The sequence below is a fragment of the Dendrobates tinctorius genome, unplaced genomic scaffold, assembly GCF_039654945.1.
Source record: "Dendrobates tinctorius isolate UK_male_01 unplaced genomic scaffold, ASM3965494v1 ptg000231l, whole genome shotgun sequence".
Lineage (NCBI taxonomy): Eukaryota > Metazoa > Chordata > Amphibia > Anura > Dendrobatidae > Dendrobates > Dendrobates tinctorius.
The window spans coordinates 10,368,628-10,384,543 of NW_027361898.1; the positions used below are offsets into that span (position 1 = coordinate 10,368,628).

Here is a 15,916-nt window from a genome sequence, read left to right on the forward strand (position 1 = left end):
GAAGAGGAGGAGGAGGATGATGAAGGGGATGATTACTTAGGGGAGCAGGATGCATCTCGTGGGGCAAGTGAAAATGTTGGCGTGGCAAGGTCTGGTACAGGGTTTGTGCGTGACTGGAGGGATGTGGATTTGCCAGAAAGTGCTCCTCCACCCAGCACTCGCAGTGCATCATTGACACCGGGAACATTGGCCCACATGTCAGATTATGCCTTGCGGATCCTAAAAAGGGACCCCCGCATTGCCAAAATGATGAACGATGACGACTACTGGTTGGCCAGCATCCTGGATCCACGCTATAAAGGCAAATTACAAAACATCATGCCACAGGAGAACCTTGACCTAATATTGGCTAATAAACAAGCAACTCTGGTAAATCGGTTGCTTGAGGCATTCCCAGCACACAGCAGCGGTGATGGTTCTCACACGAGCCGTACGGGCCGGGGGCAGCTTGGCAGAGGTGTTCGTGGTGCACACAGCAGAAGTGGCGTTGGAGACAGGGGTTTCATGACAATGTTGTGGACTGATTTTTCAAATACCGCTCACACAACTGGTAATACTGCATCGATGGAAAGTGACAGGAGACAGCAGTTGTCAACTATGGTTACAAACTACTTTTCCTCCCATATCAATGTTCTCCCACACAGGTCATTCCCCTTTGACTATTGGGCGGCTAAACTGGACACCTGGCCTGAATTGGCCCAATATGCCTTACAGGAGCTCGCTTGCCCAGCTGCAAGTGTGCTATCGGAAAGAGTCTTCAGTGCAGCTGGATCAATCCTGACAGAAAAAAGGACCCGTCTGTCAACCCAAAATGTGGATGATCTAACCTTCATTAAAATGAACCACGCATGGGTTTCCAAGGATTTTGTCCCACCTTCCCCTGATGACACATAGGGTGACAGAAAAATGGCTTGCTTTGGTCCACCTCTTCCTGGTACTTCACCTATTTCGCCTTTTGCATCAGCTGAATGTCCAACATCAACATATGCCACTTTCTAAAACTCCCTAACTGTGCTGCCTCCGCCCCCATGGCCGGGGTCACCACCTACCGCACGACACCGTGTGAGTGCCGTTGCCCTGGACAGGTGGGTAGGCCGACTCTTGGGCGCGGGCACTGGCACAGGGTCCCTCATAGTGCAATCAAGTGTCTCTGACGGTGGTGGTGCACACCCGCTGTCAGACACACCGCTGTACTATGAGGGGCCCAGTGCCAGTACCGACGCCCACGAGTGGGCCCCCCTTGCTTGGGCAGGGCCCCAGCATTTGCAATCTTTACCTCTCCCTGCTCCTCCGCTGTGTAATCTGGGCCGTCAAATCCATACTGTGCCTGACACCGTCTGAGCCTGCCTCCTGAGACATATATTTTGAATGTGTACGCTATCCATACATGTTATCCAGGGATACGGTACCCTTTCTAACCTTTGTGCAATCACGTGCAATCCATACTGGGCCTAACACCGTCTGAGCCTGCCTCCTGAGACATATATTTTGAATGTGTATGCTATCCATACATGTTATCTGGGGATACGGTACCCTTTCTAACCTTTGTGCAATCACGTGCAATCCATACTGGGCCTAACACCGTCTGAGCCTGCCTCATGCTGTATAGACATATATTTTGAATGTGTACGCTATCCATACATGTTATCCAGGGATACGGTACCCTTTCTAACCTTTGTGCAATCACGTGCAATCCATACTGGGCCTAACACCGTCTGAGCCTGCCTCATGCTGTATAGACATATATTTTGAATGTGTACGCTATCCATACATGTTATCCGGTGATACGGTACCCTTTCTAACCTTTGTGCAATCACGTGCAATCCATACTGGGCCTAACACCATCTGAGCCTGCCTCATGCTGTATAGACATATATTTTGAATGTGTACGCTATCCATACATGTTATCCGGGGATACGGTACCCTTTCTAACCTTTGTGCAATCACGTGCAATCCATACTGGGCCTAACACCGTCTGAGCCTGCCTCCTGAGACATATATTTTGAATGTGTACGCTATCCATACATGTTATCCAGGGATATGGTACCCTTTCTAACCTTTGTGCAATCACGTGCAATCCATACTGGGCCTAACACCGTCTGGGCCTGCCTCATGCTGTATAGACATATATTTTGAATGTGTACGCTATCCATACATGTTATCCGGTGATACGGTACCCTTTCTAACCTTTGTGCAATCACGTGCAATCCATACTGGGCCTAACACCGTCTGAGCCTGCCTCATGCTGTATAGACATATATTTTGAATGTGTACGCTATCCATACATGTTATCCGGGGATACGGTACCCTTTCTAACCTTTGTGCAATCACGTGCAATCCATACTGGGCCTAACACCGTCTGAGCCTGCCTCATGCTGTATAGACATATATTTTGAATGTGTACGCTATCCATACATGTTATCCAGGGATACGGTACCCTTTCTAACCTTTGTGCAATCACGTGCAATCCATACTGGGCCTAACACCATCTGAGCCTGCCTCATGCTGTATAGACATATATTTTGAATGTGTACGCTATCCATACATGTTATCCGGGGATACGGTACCCTTTCTAACCTTTGTGCAATCACTTGCAATCCATACTGGGCCTAACACCGTCTGAGCCTGCCTCCTGAGACATATATTTTGAATGTGTACGCTATCCATACATGTTATCCAGGGATACGGTACCCTTTCTAACCTTTGTGCAATCACGTGCAATCCATACTGGGCCTAACACCGTCTGAGCCTGCCTCATGCTGTATAGACATATATTTTGAATGTGTACGCTATCCATACATGTTATCCGGTGATACGGTACCCTTTCTAACCTTTGTGCAATCACGTGCAATCCATACTGGGCCTAACACCATCTGAGCCTGCCTCATGCTGTATAGACATATATTTTGAATGTGTACGCTATCCATACATGTTATCCGGGGATACGGTACCCTTTCTAACCTTTATGCAATCACGTGCAATCCATACTGGGCCTAACACCGTCTGAGCCTGCCTCCTGAGACATATATTTTGAATGTGTACGCTATCCATACATGTTATCTGGGGATACGGTACCCTTTCTCACCTTTGTGCAATCACGTGTAATCCATACTGGGCGTGAGAACGGCTGGCGAGCTGTTAAGCAAGCTACAGCACCTGTCCAGACAAGTACAGGGATTCCCTAGCGAGTAGACTTATTTGATTGTTTTCAATGTTGGGACAGCAATTTTTGGGGAGCACTATACTCTGGAGAATGATAGATGGGGCCCACCATACACTGGAACATTCCAAAGGTGGACATCAGACACTGGAGCAGCATTTACAGGGCCCATTATACACTAGAGCATTAGAAATGGGGCCCATTATGTTTGGAGCATTATTTGGGCCCATAAGACAGTGGAGCTTCATCCATGGGGACCAACATATACTGTAGCATTATGTGGAGCTCATCATATACTGTTTCAAACATTATATGGGACCAATGATTCTGTATGGAGAAATAGATGGGCCTCGTCATGAGATGTAAAAAGTGAGGTATTTTTCATTGGACTATACCGCTATTTCTCTGCCGTATCGGAGCATGATGAGTTGTGGTATGTGTTAAAGGGGCGCTCTTTCGCCCAGGGCACATGAAAACCTGGAGCCAGCCCTCCCCCCCCACAGTTTGTAGCCAAATAACCCCCATTTTTCAGTGCGTAACTTGTATTATGAAGTTAATTAAGGTTGACAAGCTTAAGAAAGAAGAATTGATGCTTTTGGCATTCAAATGGGCACTGTAGGTGTGTTTCCTGTCCTCCTCTCACTGCCGACTTTTATTCCCCATTGACTTACATTGGGTTTCGTGTTTCGGGACGACCCCGACTTTTCCCTATAATCGGACGATCTTGCTCGACCCGACTTTTGGAAAAGTCGGGTTTCACGAAACGAAACGCGACCCTAAAAAACCAAAAGTCGCTCAACTCTACCGAGGACCTGTGTGGGCAACACAGGAGAAACGGACTGGTGTTCGTGTGGTACTGACCTGGGTCAATGAGTAAAACTGTGACCCGTGTGGCTGACACAGGTATCGGACAGGTGTTCGTGTGGTACTGACCAGAGTCAGTGAGGAAGACAGTGTACCTGGAGGGTTCAGTGAGGAAAGGTCCTGGAGGGTCAGCCCTGGGAGCAGAGTCGGATCCCAGGAGCACGTGGTGTGACCTTGGACCTGGTGAGGCACGAGTGTTGGGCAGTCTCAGGCGGAGACAGATGTCCTGAAGAGCACCCGCCGAGCCCCTGAACCTGGTGAGGCCGGTGTGTGGGGAGATCTTGGGAGGAGGGTCGCTCCCTGAATTGCACCTGGTGCGCCCTGTGTGTTGGACGGTCTCAGGTGGAGACAGGAGCGTCCTGAATAGCACACAGTCAGGACACGTGAGTTTTTGTGTTGTGTTTTTTCTTCTTTTTTCTCGACTTAGCCTGCGGTGGCTCAGTGGGAGTCAAGAAGGTGACAAGCGGCTTGATGTGGCTCAGTGGGGTCACAAAGGTGACAAGCGGCTTCCGGTGGATCGGCGGGTCCACGGAGACGGCGCAGCAGGAGCTGCAGTGACTCCAGCCGCTGTGTGTGTGAACAGCAGCCGGTGGTGCCGGTGATCGGTGACAGCAGGAGCTGTGGTGGTGCCAGCAAGGACTTGTGTGGTATCGTAAGAGACATAGGTGGTGCCAGCAAGAACTTGTCTGGTATCGTGAGAGACATAAACTGTGTGGTGTGAACTGTGGTCTGAGAAGACCGGTATAACGGACATGGGTAGATCCCGAAAAGGGGTGGAGTCCCAAAAGGGGGCGGTGACCCAAATTGGGGTAGTAGCCCAAAAGGGGGTGGAGTCCCAAAAGGGGGCGGTGACACAAATCGGGGTGGTAGCCCAAAAGGCTGGAGTCCCAGAGGGTGGCGGTGACCCAAATTGGGGTGGTGGTCCAGAAAGGGGCCGAGTGTGAAGAAACGGCAGCAATGGTTGGCTCAGTGGGTATGTCTGGGAAACCGCAATGTGCGTGTATGTCGTTTCCAGAATGTGGGTTATACTTTCCGGAGCATGACGGACCGCAAGTGTGTACTGTGATGCTGCACTGGGAAGGAATCTCGGGACGGTTGGACTCCAAGAGTCAGGTGACTCTGGTAGGAACTCCTCTCACTTTCTGTCTGACTGAGAAAATGGCCCAGGTTCGCTGTAAACATGGGGTCACGGTGAACTATGTGCTAGACAGAGTGGTGTTTGAGGGGCCCGGAGGCAGTGAGTGCCAAGGTGGCGGGATACCACCAGACTTAGTGTATACCTTGGAGGGGGGGCTGGGATTTTGTCATGTTGGATGACCTATGGTACGAGGATGGAGACGTTCCTACTGTTGGACTAACCAATACGAAGACGCTGACGCCTCCTAACGTGGACAGGCCAGACTTAGGGGCGACCAGAGAAAGAACTGCGTCAGATGAATTTACTGACTTGACGTCACCTGAAGGGTACCAGTGTGAATGAGAATGGTGTGGTAAACAAAAAGAGCGGAGCTGACACACGGATAGAGAGTGTCTTGGGGGTTCACCATACGATGTGGTGTGACAGTGACGTGTTGTTGCCAGTAGCCACCACTAGGACAGAATCTAGTGCTGTTCTGATGGAAACTCGTGACAAAACTGACGCTGACCTGGTTGGTAAGATGGCGGAAGTAGTCACACGGTTAGTGAGTAACTGGAGGGATGACTTAATCTCTGGGGGTGACTATGGCTCTGAGAAAGAAAGGGAGCACAGAATAGAAGGGCTAGAGAAAGAAGTCTCTGAGCTCAAAGGCCATATGGTGACGTGGCAAGGACTGAATAAGGCCCTCAGAGAGGAGGTGGATGAATGTGTCAAACGAGAAAGAGTCCTGAGACAAACGGCTGAGCACAGGGTCGAGGAGCTCAAGAAAGAGATCTTGGAGCTCAGAGGTCACCTGTCCACCTGGCAAAGTGTGAACAAGAACCTCAAGGAAGAGATGGAGGAACTCAGAGGAGTAGTTAACAGTCTTCTGTGGGAGAAATTGGACGAAGACTTACAGCGGGTGAGCGTGAGTGATAATAAGACAGAACTGCCAGTAGCCATAGTGGTCAAGGGTCATCAAGTGGTCCAACCGTGTGAAGTTGATGAGTTAAGAACTGAAGAAGACAGTCACCCGGTCGGGTCAACTGTAGTGAGGGAAGTGTCCGTGGTAAGGCCAGAGCCTCCTGGCCTGGAAGAGAGCAAGACCACGTCCTTCAAGACTGTGATTGACGCTCCAGAAGACATGCAAGACACCTGTGCGGAGGAAGGAGTGCATGAGGCTTTCAAAGAGGCAGTCAAGGCGTGTGAGGTGCACTGGGCACCTGAGACTCGGCAGTTAGTGATATTATTCGCCAGAGAAGATACAGCAAACCAGGTAGCTGTCCTGAAAGAGATGCATTTGCAGTGTCTCCACGTCAAACAGTTGGTCAGGCAGAGTAATGTGAAAGCTGCTCGATGCCTGGAGTTAGCCAGGGAGACTATGGATCATCTGGGTTTGCGGAAAGACATGGTTCCGGTACCCAAAGCTCTGATTGGGAGAATCATTGGAAGATCCGGGAAGGTAATGCAAGACCTTGTGAATATCTCCAGTGTGGTGAGGGTGAGGATCCCTCCTGATAATGAAGACCCGGTATCCAGTGAAGTGGGTAGAATTCCCATCATCATGGTTGGCTCCATGGAGAGCCTGTGAGACTTTTGGATGCTCGTGGAGTATTGAGTGGGGTACCTCCAGGAAATTGAGCAGTTGAGGCTGGACCGTCAGCGAATTAATAAAGAAGTACGGAATACCAGGTGGCGGCCACCTCCAACCCAAGATGTAAGGACCCGAAGGGTTCCTCCAAGTAGTGACATGGCAGGTGGCCGAAGAATGTCAGCAAGTGGCAGTTCGACAGGCCGTGCGAGGCTGAGAGACCGCAGTTCCTGTGAGACGCTGAATGGGTCAGACAGACAGGCCAAACAGTAGGACCGTTTAAGACTGATGACCGTACCAACCAGGAGAGCCGGTCAGTGGGAGAACGGTCAGGTGACGAAGCGCACTCTAGGAGGGTGGTGACTAAACAGTGTCTGATGACGCAGACAGACTGCAACTGGAGGGTCAAAGACAATGACCGATATTTTGACCGCTGGGGGCGGGAGAGGCCTAACGCAGAGATAAGGCCGTATGACAGATGGAGACGGTTCTCTCGACCTGGGGGGCAAGGTGTAATGAGTGCCCGGTCTCGAGATCCTGGTGTAAGATTGTGTGTTCAACCCCACAAGTTTGAACAGAGGGGCGGGGTATGTGGTGTAATGACCACTGTGTCCACTAGGGGGCGCTGTGTGGATGTCCCAAGAGAACGGATGAGTGGCAGAATCCTGAAGGATAGTTAGGCATCTCAAAGTGGGTGGCTTTGAGATGGAGAATTGTGTATGTGTGATCAGCAATATCATGGCTGAGGTGTTGTTTCTAAGTATAAGGGAGAAGTCTTCAGGTAACTAGAGAGATGGGCGGGTTCTGGTTACCTACAAACCCACCCAGGGGTGTGTCTGAAAACGCCTGTAGTAAAAGGCTTTGTAAGTGGGTGAAAGACCTGTGATGAGGTCATAGCCATGTGACCCAGTGGGCGTGGCTACGGACCATATAAGGTGGCCTGGGTAGGTCACAAGGAGTGAATGCTGGGACCTGATTGGTGCAGTTTGGAAGGTCCTGTGAGGAGAAGGATCTCCTCGCTAACAGCCTGTGGAGCAGCTGTGTGAGCATTGGCGATGTGTGCCTGAGAGCTCCCTGGAGGGAACTAACGTATGCGATGGTGAAGCCGCATAAGGAACCCTGACGGGTGAGATAATGATGAGGCCGAATAGCCTATATATTGGACGCTATGCTGATATGAACTTTGTGGTGCTTCCTTTGGTTTATGCTGAATAATAAACCTCACAGACTGATATGGTTTTATGGAAAACCCATACCGGATGTGATTTATTTGCTGCCAAGCTAGTGTCCCCCAACCTTGAATGACAGCGCTACCTCACACTACCAACACCAATGGCAATTTTGGAACAAATCAAGTCCAGCATGTCACTCAAAGCAATGATCACAAAGCTACAACTTGCCTACCTTGGAAACATCATACCAAATAGAGCAATTACTGGAGAAGGACAGCATGGTCAGAGAAATGGAAGGAACAAGGCAAAGAGGAAGACCAGCAATTTGCTAGCTTGATACTATCGTGATAATGACATTGAAGACCCTTGTGGGCGTATCTAGGCTTGTATGAGATCAATCTTCCCACTGATCATTCACTCATTAATTTGCCATGGTTCAAGATTCCCCCCCCAAAAAAAAACAAAACAAAACAATGCTACAAAAAGAACATCATCGTCTGACAACGACGATTAGTGTGGGAGTGGGAACAAGGAGTACGTAACAGAGACCCTGAGTTTGCTTTTCCTACCCACAGCTCTGCATTGTGTACAGTCCAATATGAAATACAATAGCACGTTGCAAATCTTTCAAATTTTTGCTTTGGATGCATATTTATACTCTTTTGATGCAAAATTATGTCACATTTTACTGGAATTTCTTATTTTCTAACAATAGTGAAAATACATGAACAGTAAATAGTATTCCATTGCAAGTATTGCTGCACTACAGATACTGATTTGAGATAGATAGACGTGGGAATATGTTTTATAACATCACCATTATATTATTCCAGCAAAGAAACAACTTACTGAAATGATTGTACGGCTTGTTATTTATAGTCATCGTGCATATTTCCTAAGAATAGCACTTAATCAGATAGAATTGTTTTATAGCTGGAAAGGGGGAGAAACTTTTATCCGTTATTGGATGTTGTTTAGAAAGCAGCAATTTTATTGTGAAAAATGCTGGGTTGGAACATCAATGTATGGTGCTACTGAAATATATTACATCAAGTAAAATCGAATCTTCACTGGAAAAAAAAACTTGATAAGAGAAAACCTTTATCCCATGTCAATCTTCAGTTTGCTGCCTGTCACCTTCTATAAGATATTCAAGAGGTTTCTAGGTTTCATTTAACCTGAGTGATGCTTGGTGCTGCATTAACCTTAAGGCAATTCAATGCATAGAGAGCAGGAGGATTATGACTACTGTGGCAAAACCTTCTGATCATTCACAGGAACACTGAATGGATTAACAAAATACATTACATGTCTGCACCATATGGTTTGGCAATGCTATGCACCCAGCACCCCTGTTTTACTGAGTGTCAAGAAAAACCATCGACATGATGACTACTACCTGTTGTGATGTAGATCTGGGGTATATCTCAGCCACATACACTGCTCAAAAAAATAATGGGAACACCAAAATACCGCATGCTAGATATCTGTGAATGAAATATTCCAGTTGCAAATTTTTATTCATTGCATAGTGGAATGTGTTCAGAACAAAAAAAATCACAATTATCAATGTAAATCATAATGAATATCCCATGGAGGTCTGGATTTGGAATGATACTCAAAATCAAAGTGGAAAAACAAAATTACAGGCTGAGCCAACTTCAGTGGAAATGCCTCATGACAAGGAAAAGATGCTCAGTAGAGTGTGTGGCCTTCACGTGCCTGTATGACCTCCCTACAATGCCTGGGCATGCTCCTGATGAGGCAGCGGATGGTCTCTTGAGGGATCTCCTCCCAGACCTGCACTAAAGCATTCGCCAACTTCTGGACAGTCTGTGGTGCAATGTGACGTTGGTGGATGGAGCGAGACATGATGTCTCAGATGTGCTCAATCGGATTCAGGTCTGGGGAATGGGCGGGCCAGTCCATAGCTTCAATTCCTTCATCTTGCAGGAACTGCTGACACACTCCAGCCACATGAGGTCTGGGATTGTCCTGCATTAGGAGGAACCCAGGGCCAACCGCACCAGCATATGGTCTCACAAGGGGTCTGAGAATCTCATCTCGGTACCTAATGGCAGTCAGGCTACCTCTAGTGAGCACATGGAGGGCTGTGTGGCCCTCCAAGGAAATGCCACCCCACACCATTACTGACCCACTGCCAAATCGGTCATGCTGAAGGATGTTGCAGTCAGCAGATCGCTCTCCATGGCGTCTACAGACTCTCATGTCTGTCACATGTGCTCAGTGTGAACCTGCTTTCATCTGTGAAGAACACAGGGCGCCAGTGGTGAATTTGCCTATCCTGATGTTTTGTGGCAAATGCCAAGCATCCTGCATGGTGTTGGGCTGTGAGCTCAACCCCCATCTGTGGATGTCGGGCACTCAGATCATTCTCATGGAGTCGGTTTCTAACCGTTTGTGCAGACACATGCACATTTGTAGCCTGCTGGAGGTCATTTTGCAGGGCTCTGGCAGTGCTCCTCCTGTTCCTCCTTGCACAAAGGCGGAGGTAGCGGTCCTGCTGCTGGGTTGTTGCCCTCCTACAGCCCCCTCCACGTCTCCTGGTGTACTGGCCTGTCTCCTGGTTGTGCCTCCAGCCTCTGGACACTACGCTGACAGACACAGCAAACCTTCTTGCCACAGCTCGCATTGATGTGCCATCCTGGATGAGCTGCACTACCTGAGCCACTTGTGTGGGTTGTAGAGTCCATCTCATGCTACCACGAGTGTGAAAGCACAGCCAACATGCAAAAGTAACCAAAACATCAGCCAGAAAGCATTGGTACTGAGATGTGGTCTGTGGTCCCCACCTGCAGAACCACTCCTTTTTTGAGTATGTCTTGATAATTGCCAATAATTTCCATCTGATGTCTGTTCCATTTGCACAACAGCATGTGAAATTGATTGTCAATCAGTGTTGCTTCCTAAGTGGACAGTTTGATTTCACAGACGTTTGATTTACTTGGAGTTACTGTATATTCTGTTGCTTAAATGTTCCCTTTATTTTTTTGAGCAGTGTATAACTGTTATCAGCAATATTATAGCTCCATAAATCCTGTAGTATAGGGATATAGAGCTATGATGTAAAAGTAACTGAAAGTGAAGATCCACCTTGGAGTCTCTTCTAGGAATACTGTAGGGAATTGCTTCCACAATAATATAATTACCAGGAATCTTACTCTTGGGCATAGCAGCGATTCATTTCACAGCTCCACAGTCTTTATTAAAACAGTCTTTGTCTACAAATAAAAGACAACTTCGATATTATTATAAAATTGCATCAAGTCCTAATTTATAATTTATTAAGTTGCTGTATTGTAATTATACATTCGCTTATGCACTAGAGTAAGCAGGAATGTATGTACTCTACGGTGGAATGTCTCTTGAGCCTCACTTCTTTAACCATCTTCATAGATTGCTATTCATTTACTAATATGTATCACCATGTACTATTACATTAATTGATGCTGAAAAATTTCATTGCAGCAAACTGCATTGCGACTTTCCCATAATTAGCATTCGTAGAACCTGTCTGCGGTAAAATGATGCCAACTAGCCAAGTAACTCAACCTACCAACCAATTAACTCACCAACCAACCAACCAACCAGATAATTCATTTCTGCCTACAGAATGCAAACAATTGAATATTAAAAGGTTTTTCCATTTTTCAGATTCCCAGACACATTACATCAGAGAATAAGACATGTGGAGATCAGCCCTCCACAGAAGTTGTGAGACTTTTTAAGACTTCTGTGAGACTATTTTAGCCTAAAATGGCTGTACCATGAATAAATATTCATGGTACAGCCATTTTAGGCTAAAATAGTGATGAGCGATCATGAGCCATTAGCCATCACTAATGAGCCATTAGTGATGAGCGATCATGCTCGAATGAGATGTTATTCGAGCATGCTCGGGTGCTAACCGAGTGACTTTCGGCGTGCTCAAAAAATATGTTTGAGCCCCAGCAGCTGCAGCAACACATGCAGGGATTGCCTAAGAAACAGGCTCATCACTATTATCCATCCAAAGGAGAGATGATAAATGTATAAAATCACTGAAACAGCCTCTGAATTCAAGAATGAGGGAGGAACATAGTCCCCTGTGTAAATGGAGTAGTAGACAGTATGTTGGCAGTGAGCATGTGCAGCCAGCAGTTTAATTGTCAGTGAATGGAGCACTGGTTGCACATGCTCCTTACGACTTCATTCAAACTCTACCCCAATCCTCATGGTTGGTGTAAGACTCGGAGGTCGGGAGTCCAAAGAAGTCATACATACATACATATACACACTGAATAGACGACTGTATGTCGTTTAGGAAACAATTGTGCTGCTGCAGTTTTCCTACCTTTTCCCTACACACTCTCTTAACAGGGAATGTGCTGTCTCCCTGGCAAAACCATGTGGCTGTGATGATCATCTGCATCGTTTGGCAGGTGATTAAGTGATTGCACAGAGAAACAGTAGAAAGACCAGAGTGACTCAAGACTTCTACAGTTTAAAATCTCTGACGTAACAGTATGAACATAGTCTTAGTGTGAATCACTCTGATCAGTGCAGGTAGTCTTCAGCTGATTATTATATTATTATTATTATTATTAGATACGGGGAATTGTGGAGTCAAAGTGTCTAAAAGATATACCGAAAGGAGTAAAAAAAAAAAAGAGGAAGACATTAACTTAACTAATTAACTGACCTTAATTCTCGATTCTCGTGTGAGTCTCTCGCATGAATATCCGGCACTGCCGCCGGCACTCGGTCCGGAGCATGCGGCTGCATAGGAATACATGTAGCTGCACACTCCGATCCAAGCACCGGCGACTGTGCCAGGCTTTCATGCGAGAGACTCGCAAGAGAGTCTTGCGAGTCTCTCGCAAGTGAGTATGAGCCCTAACAACAGTTATTATATACACACCATTATTATTAGGTAGGACTCTAAAAAAACAGCGATAACAACTTCCTAAAGACAGATATTTGGATTATTATACCTGTATATCATTAGCAACAGACCGGTAAGTTTTGGCATCACTGGTTTACAAAATTATAGAGATTTTACCTCCTGGCATTCAGTAAGCCTTCACAGTCTCACAATCTATAGTTGGAGGTAACGTATTTTCAGTAAAGTGTCCTTCAACCCTCAGCTGCACTGGTATATTTAAGCAGAAGGTGATTGCTGCTAAAAGCAGAAGGTGATTGCTGCTAAATGTAACATCAATTCTATTTTTCAGAAAATCGATTTATATTACGGTTAATTAATAGTATATTATGGCGTTCAGTGTTCACAATGAACTCTTCAGTAAAGCTCCACATAAAACCAATACATTCATAGAATCGCATCATCTAACATTTCGCTCGGTAACACAGAATAAGACATAGCTCTTGTTGCAAATACAAAATCTGCTAAAGTGGCTTTGAACTCTAACAGTCATCTGATTACTGATAAACACATTTATATCCAATCCCTAGAGAACTGGGCAAAAAACACAATACATTTCTATAGTACATACATTTTCCCTGTACTAGGCAGAGGATAAGATTGCATCGGACATGAATATTCATTACGTCTCTTATATGAATGAACAAAATGAACGCCTACAATGTATGTTCTAAACCCAGCCAGCAAGAGAAAGTGATTAGCACGGAGCAGTGTTAATTAGGCGACCGTTGTGGTAGATAATGAAGATCCTCTTATACACTGGTAGGATTAGGCGTAATTAAGACTTTTGATAGCATTAGATGAAGCTTTGTGTGATCAGTGATTACTTTTCATATGTAACTAGTAACTGAATAATCCACAACCAAGCCAAGTAAGTAAGCCTAAGTGTTCCATCTGATGGTGAGACTATGGATCCCACCCACCCTGAAGAATTTTATCCGATTTAATCGTGATCTAGGTTCTACGTGTGATTTACGGTAACTGGAAGCGTTCGGTTCCATAACACTGCCCCGTGAAGCGGAAGGCACAGGTGTGTGAACTTCTTCGTGAATACACACTTTCCAGATGCGTCATCTAGTTTCCACTTCATCTAAATTCGCTTTCAGTACACAAAAAGGGTGCCGATTATAACAACCACATGGAGATCTGAATACAAGTGGTTTATTCCCAAACTATAGAAAAGTGAACATTATCTACAGAAAATCGATAGTGGGACAGCATGATACCCGTGTGTGGCAGCATTACGCAACCTTGTCATTGTCAGACACATCGAGACACGAGATTCTTAGGGTTTATCTTGTACATAGTATACTCAAACTTATTATTAATACAGAATTTTATGGACGAGGATCAGACAGAATATAAAGGAGATTTCCGATACCATGGGTAAAGGGAGAATAGTAGTACTTGAGCCTTCTTGTAAGCAGTTAAGTAATGTTGAAGAAGAACTTACCTGCAGCTCCTAAGAGCAGAGAAGTAAGAGAGAGCAGGAGAAGCATCCTTATGTCCCTGTGTGAGCTGCCAGAGACTGAACTCCTAGATGGTGGGGAATAGAAGAGGAAGGAGGAGGGTGGGGAGGCTCCTGGCAGATCCCTCTCCAGCCCTCACAGTAGAGAGCTCTGCAGAGCAGCACCTGGGTATTACCTCTACTGTTATCACTATTGATGAGCACTGTAGAAACAATAGGTCAGGGATAATGGATGCCACCAGTTTACATATGAAATGTCACCGTTACATTGGTTGCCTGCGTGCATTTAAATATCCTTACTGTCCAAGAAGATTGTAAAAGATTTTTTACAATGGAAATAAATACAAGGATGTTGAGTATTGCATAATGCAATATATACTTCCAGTATGTCAGCTATAATATGTACACAAAACGTATGTAACATTGTATAAATGTTGTAAGAATTAAAGAATTAAATACAATTATCAGGTGTAGGAGTTACCATGACTACTTATTCCATAGATCTCCCTGATAGACACACATACCAGAGGCATCATACTGTAGGATGAAGCCCCATTAGAAAGCCCTGGGGACACTGCGCGCTGCAGAACAGTTCTGTTCAGGTGTTGGGAAAGTGATTTTAGAAAGTGATGACATATCCATAGGATGGGTCTGATTGGTGAGAATCCCACCTGTCCTAAGAGAAAAGGGGCTGCAGCATACTCCCAACAGCAGCTGTGCTGGAGAAAATGCTGCCTAGGGACCACAAGCTGAACCTAGCTCGGACTCCCCTTAATCTCAGGACATGTAAAGGGGTCTGACAGCTGAACCCCACCGATTATCCAGGGACTGCACTACTGGCTTCATATATTGCCAAGGAAACCCATTTATGTAGAATTTGTATGTTCTCCCCTACACTCCAAAGACATAATAATGGGGGATTTGGACTGTGAGCCCCACAGAGGACAGTGAGTAATGAGACTATCTGTATAATGCAGCACAATATGTTGATTTTATAAAAGCAAGATAAATAAATGCAGATACTGTATGTCATCTCATACTAAGGAGGAATTTAAAGATATGCCCAGTATGTGTTACTACATTTGCACAATTATGTGTATCTGTGTTTTGTATTTGTTTATGTGAGTGGAGTTTATTCTTGGCACATGGAAAGTGACACTGTTTCATGGTGATAGTGTAAGGACCGCGGGTACCTTCATGCCGGGCCCAGAGCTAAAAGGGCTGCATCCTCTGTTCCTGGGAGACAGCTTTGAGGAGGCGGACCTTCCCCTGCAGCCTGAAGGATGCCTGAGTGGGAGTGGCCTTCCTGCAGGGAGAGACAGATAGAAAGCAGCGCAGCAGCCAGGATATAAAAAGGAAAAGTGCGTGAAGGACGGCTTTGGCACAAACGCAGAGGAGTGCAGAGAGCAGTGCACTCAGCTGCCCCTTCCCCCACCGGGTACCAGCATTGCAGCAGGGTCCGACGATCTAGAGTGCGACCGCTGCCAGAAGAGTAGCCGGGTGCAGAACAGAGCAGAGCCACTGCAGAACAGAGCAGAGTCGCTGCAGAACAGAGCAGAGTCGCTGCAGAACAGAGCAGAGCCACTGCAGAACAGAGCAGAG

The 15,916-nt window shown here is 46.3% G+C and overlaps 1 protein-coding gene across 1 annotated transcript in view; it reads right to left on the bottom strand.

Moving 5' to 3' along the window:
* The window catches only part of LOC141059900 (relaxin receptor 1-like), a 532,911-nt gene extending 518,551 nt beyond the window's left edge, over window positions 1–14,360 (bottom strand). Inside the window, exon 1 of the mRNA XM_073556105.1 lies at window positions 14,300–14,360. Within this exon, the coding sequence (XP_073412206.1) occupies window positions 14,300–14,345 (46 nt within the window). The 5' untranslated portion in view covers window positions 14,346–14,360. The remainder of the gene's footprint in view (window positions 1–14,299) is intronic.
* Window positions 14,361–15,916: the final 1,556 nt, after the last annotated feature.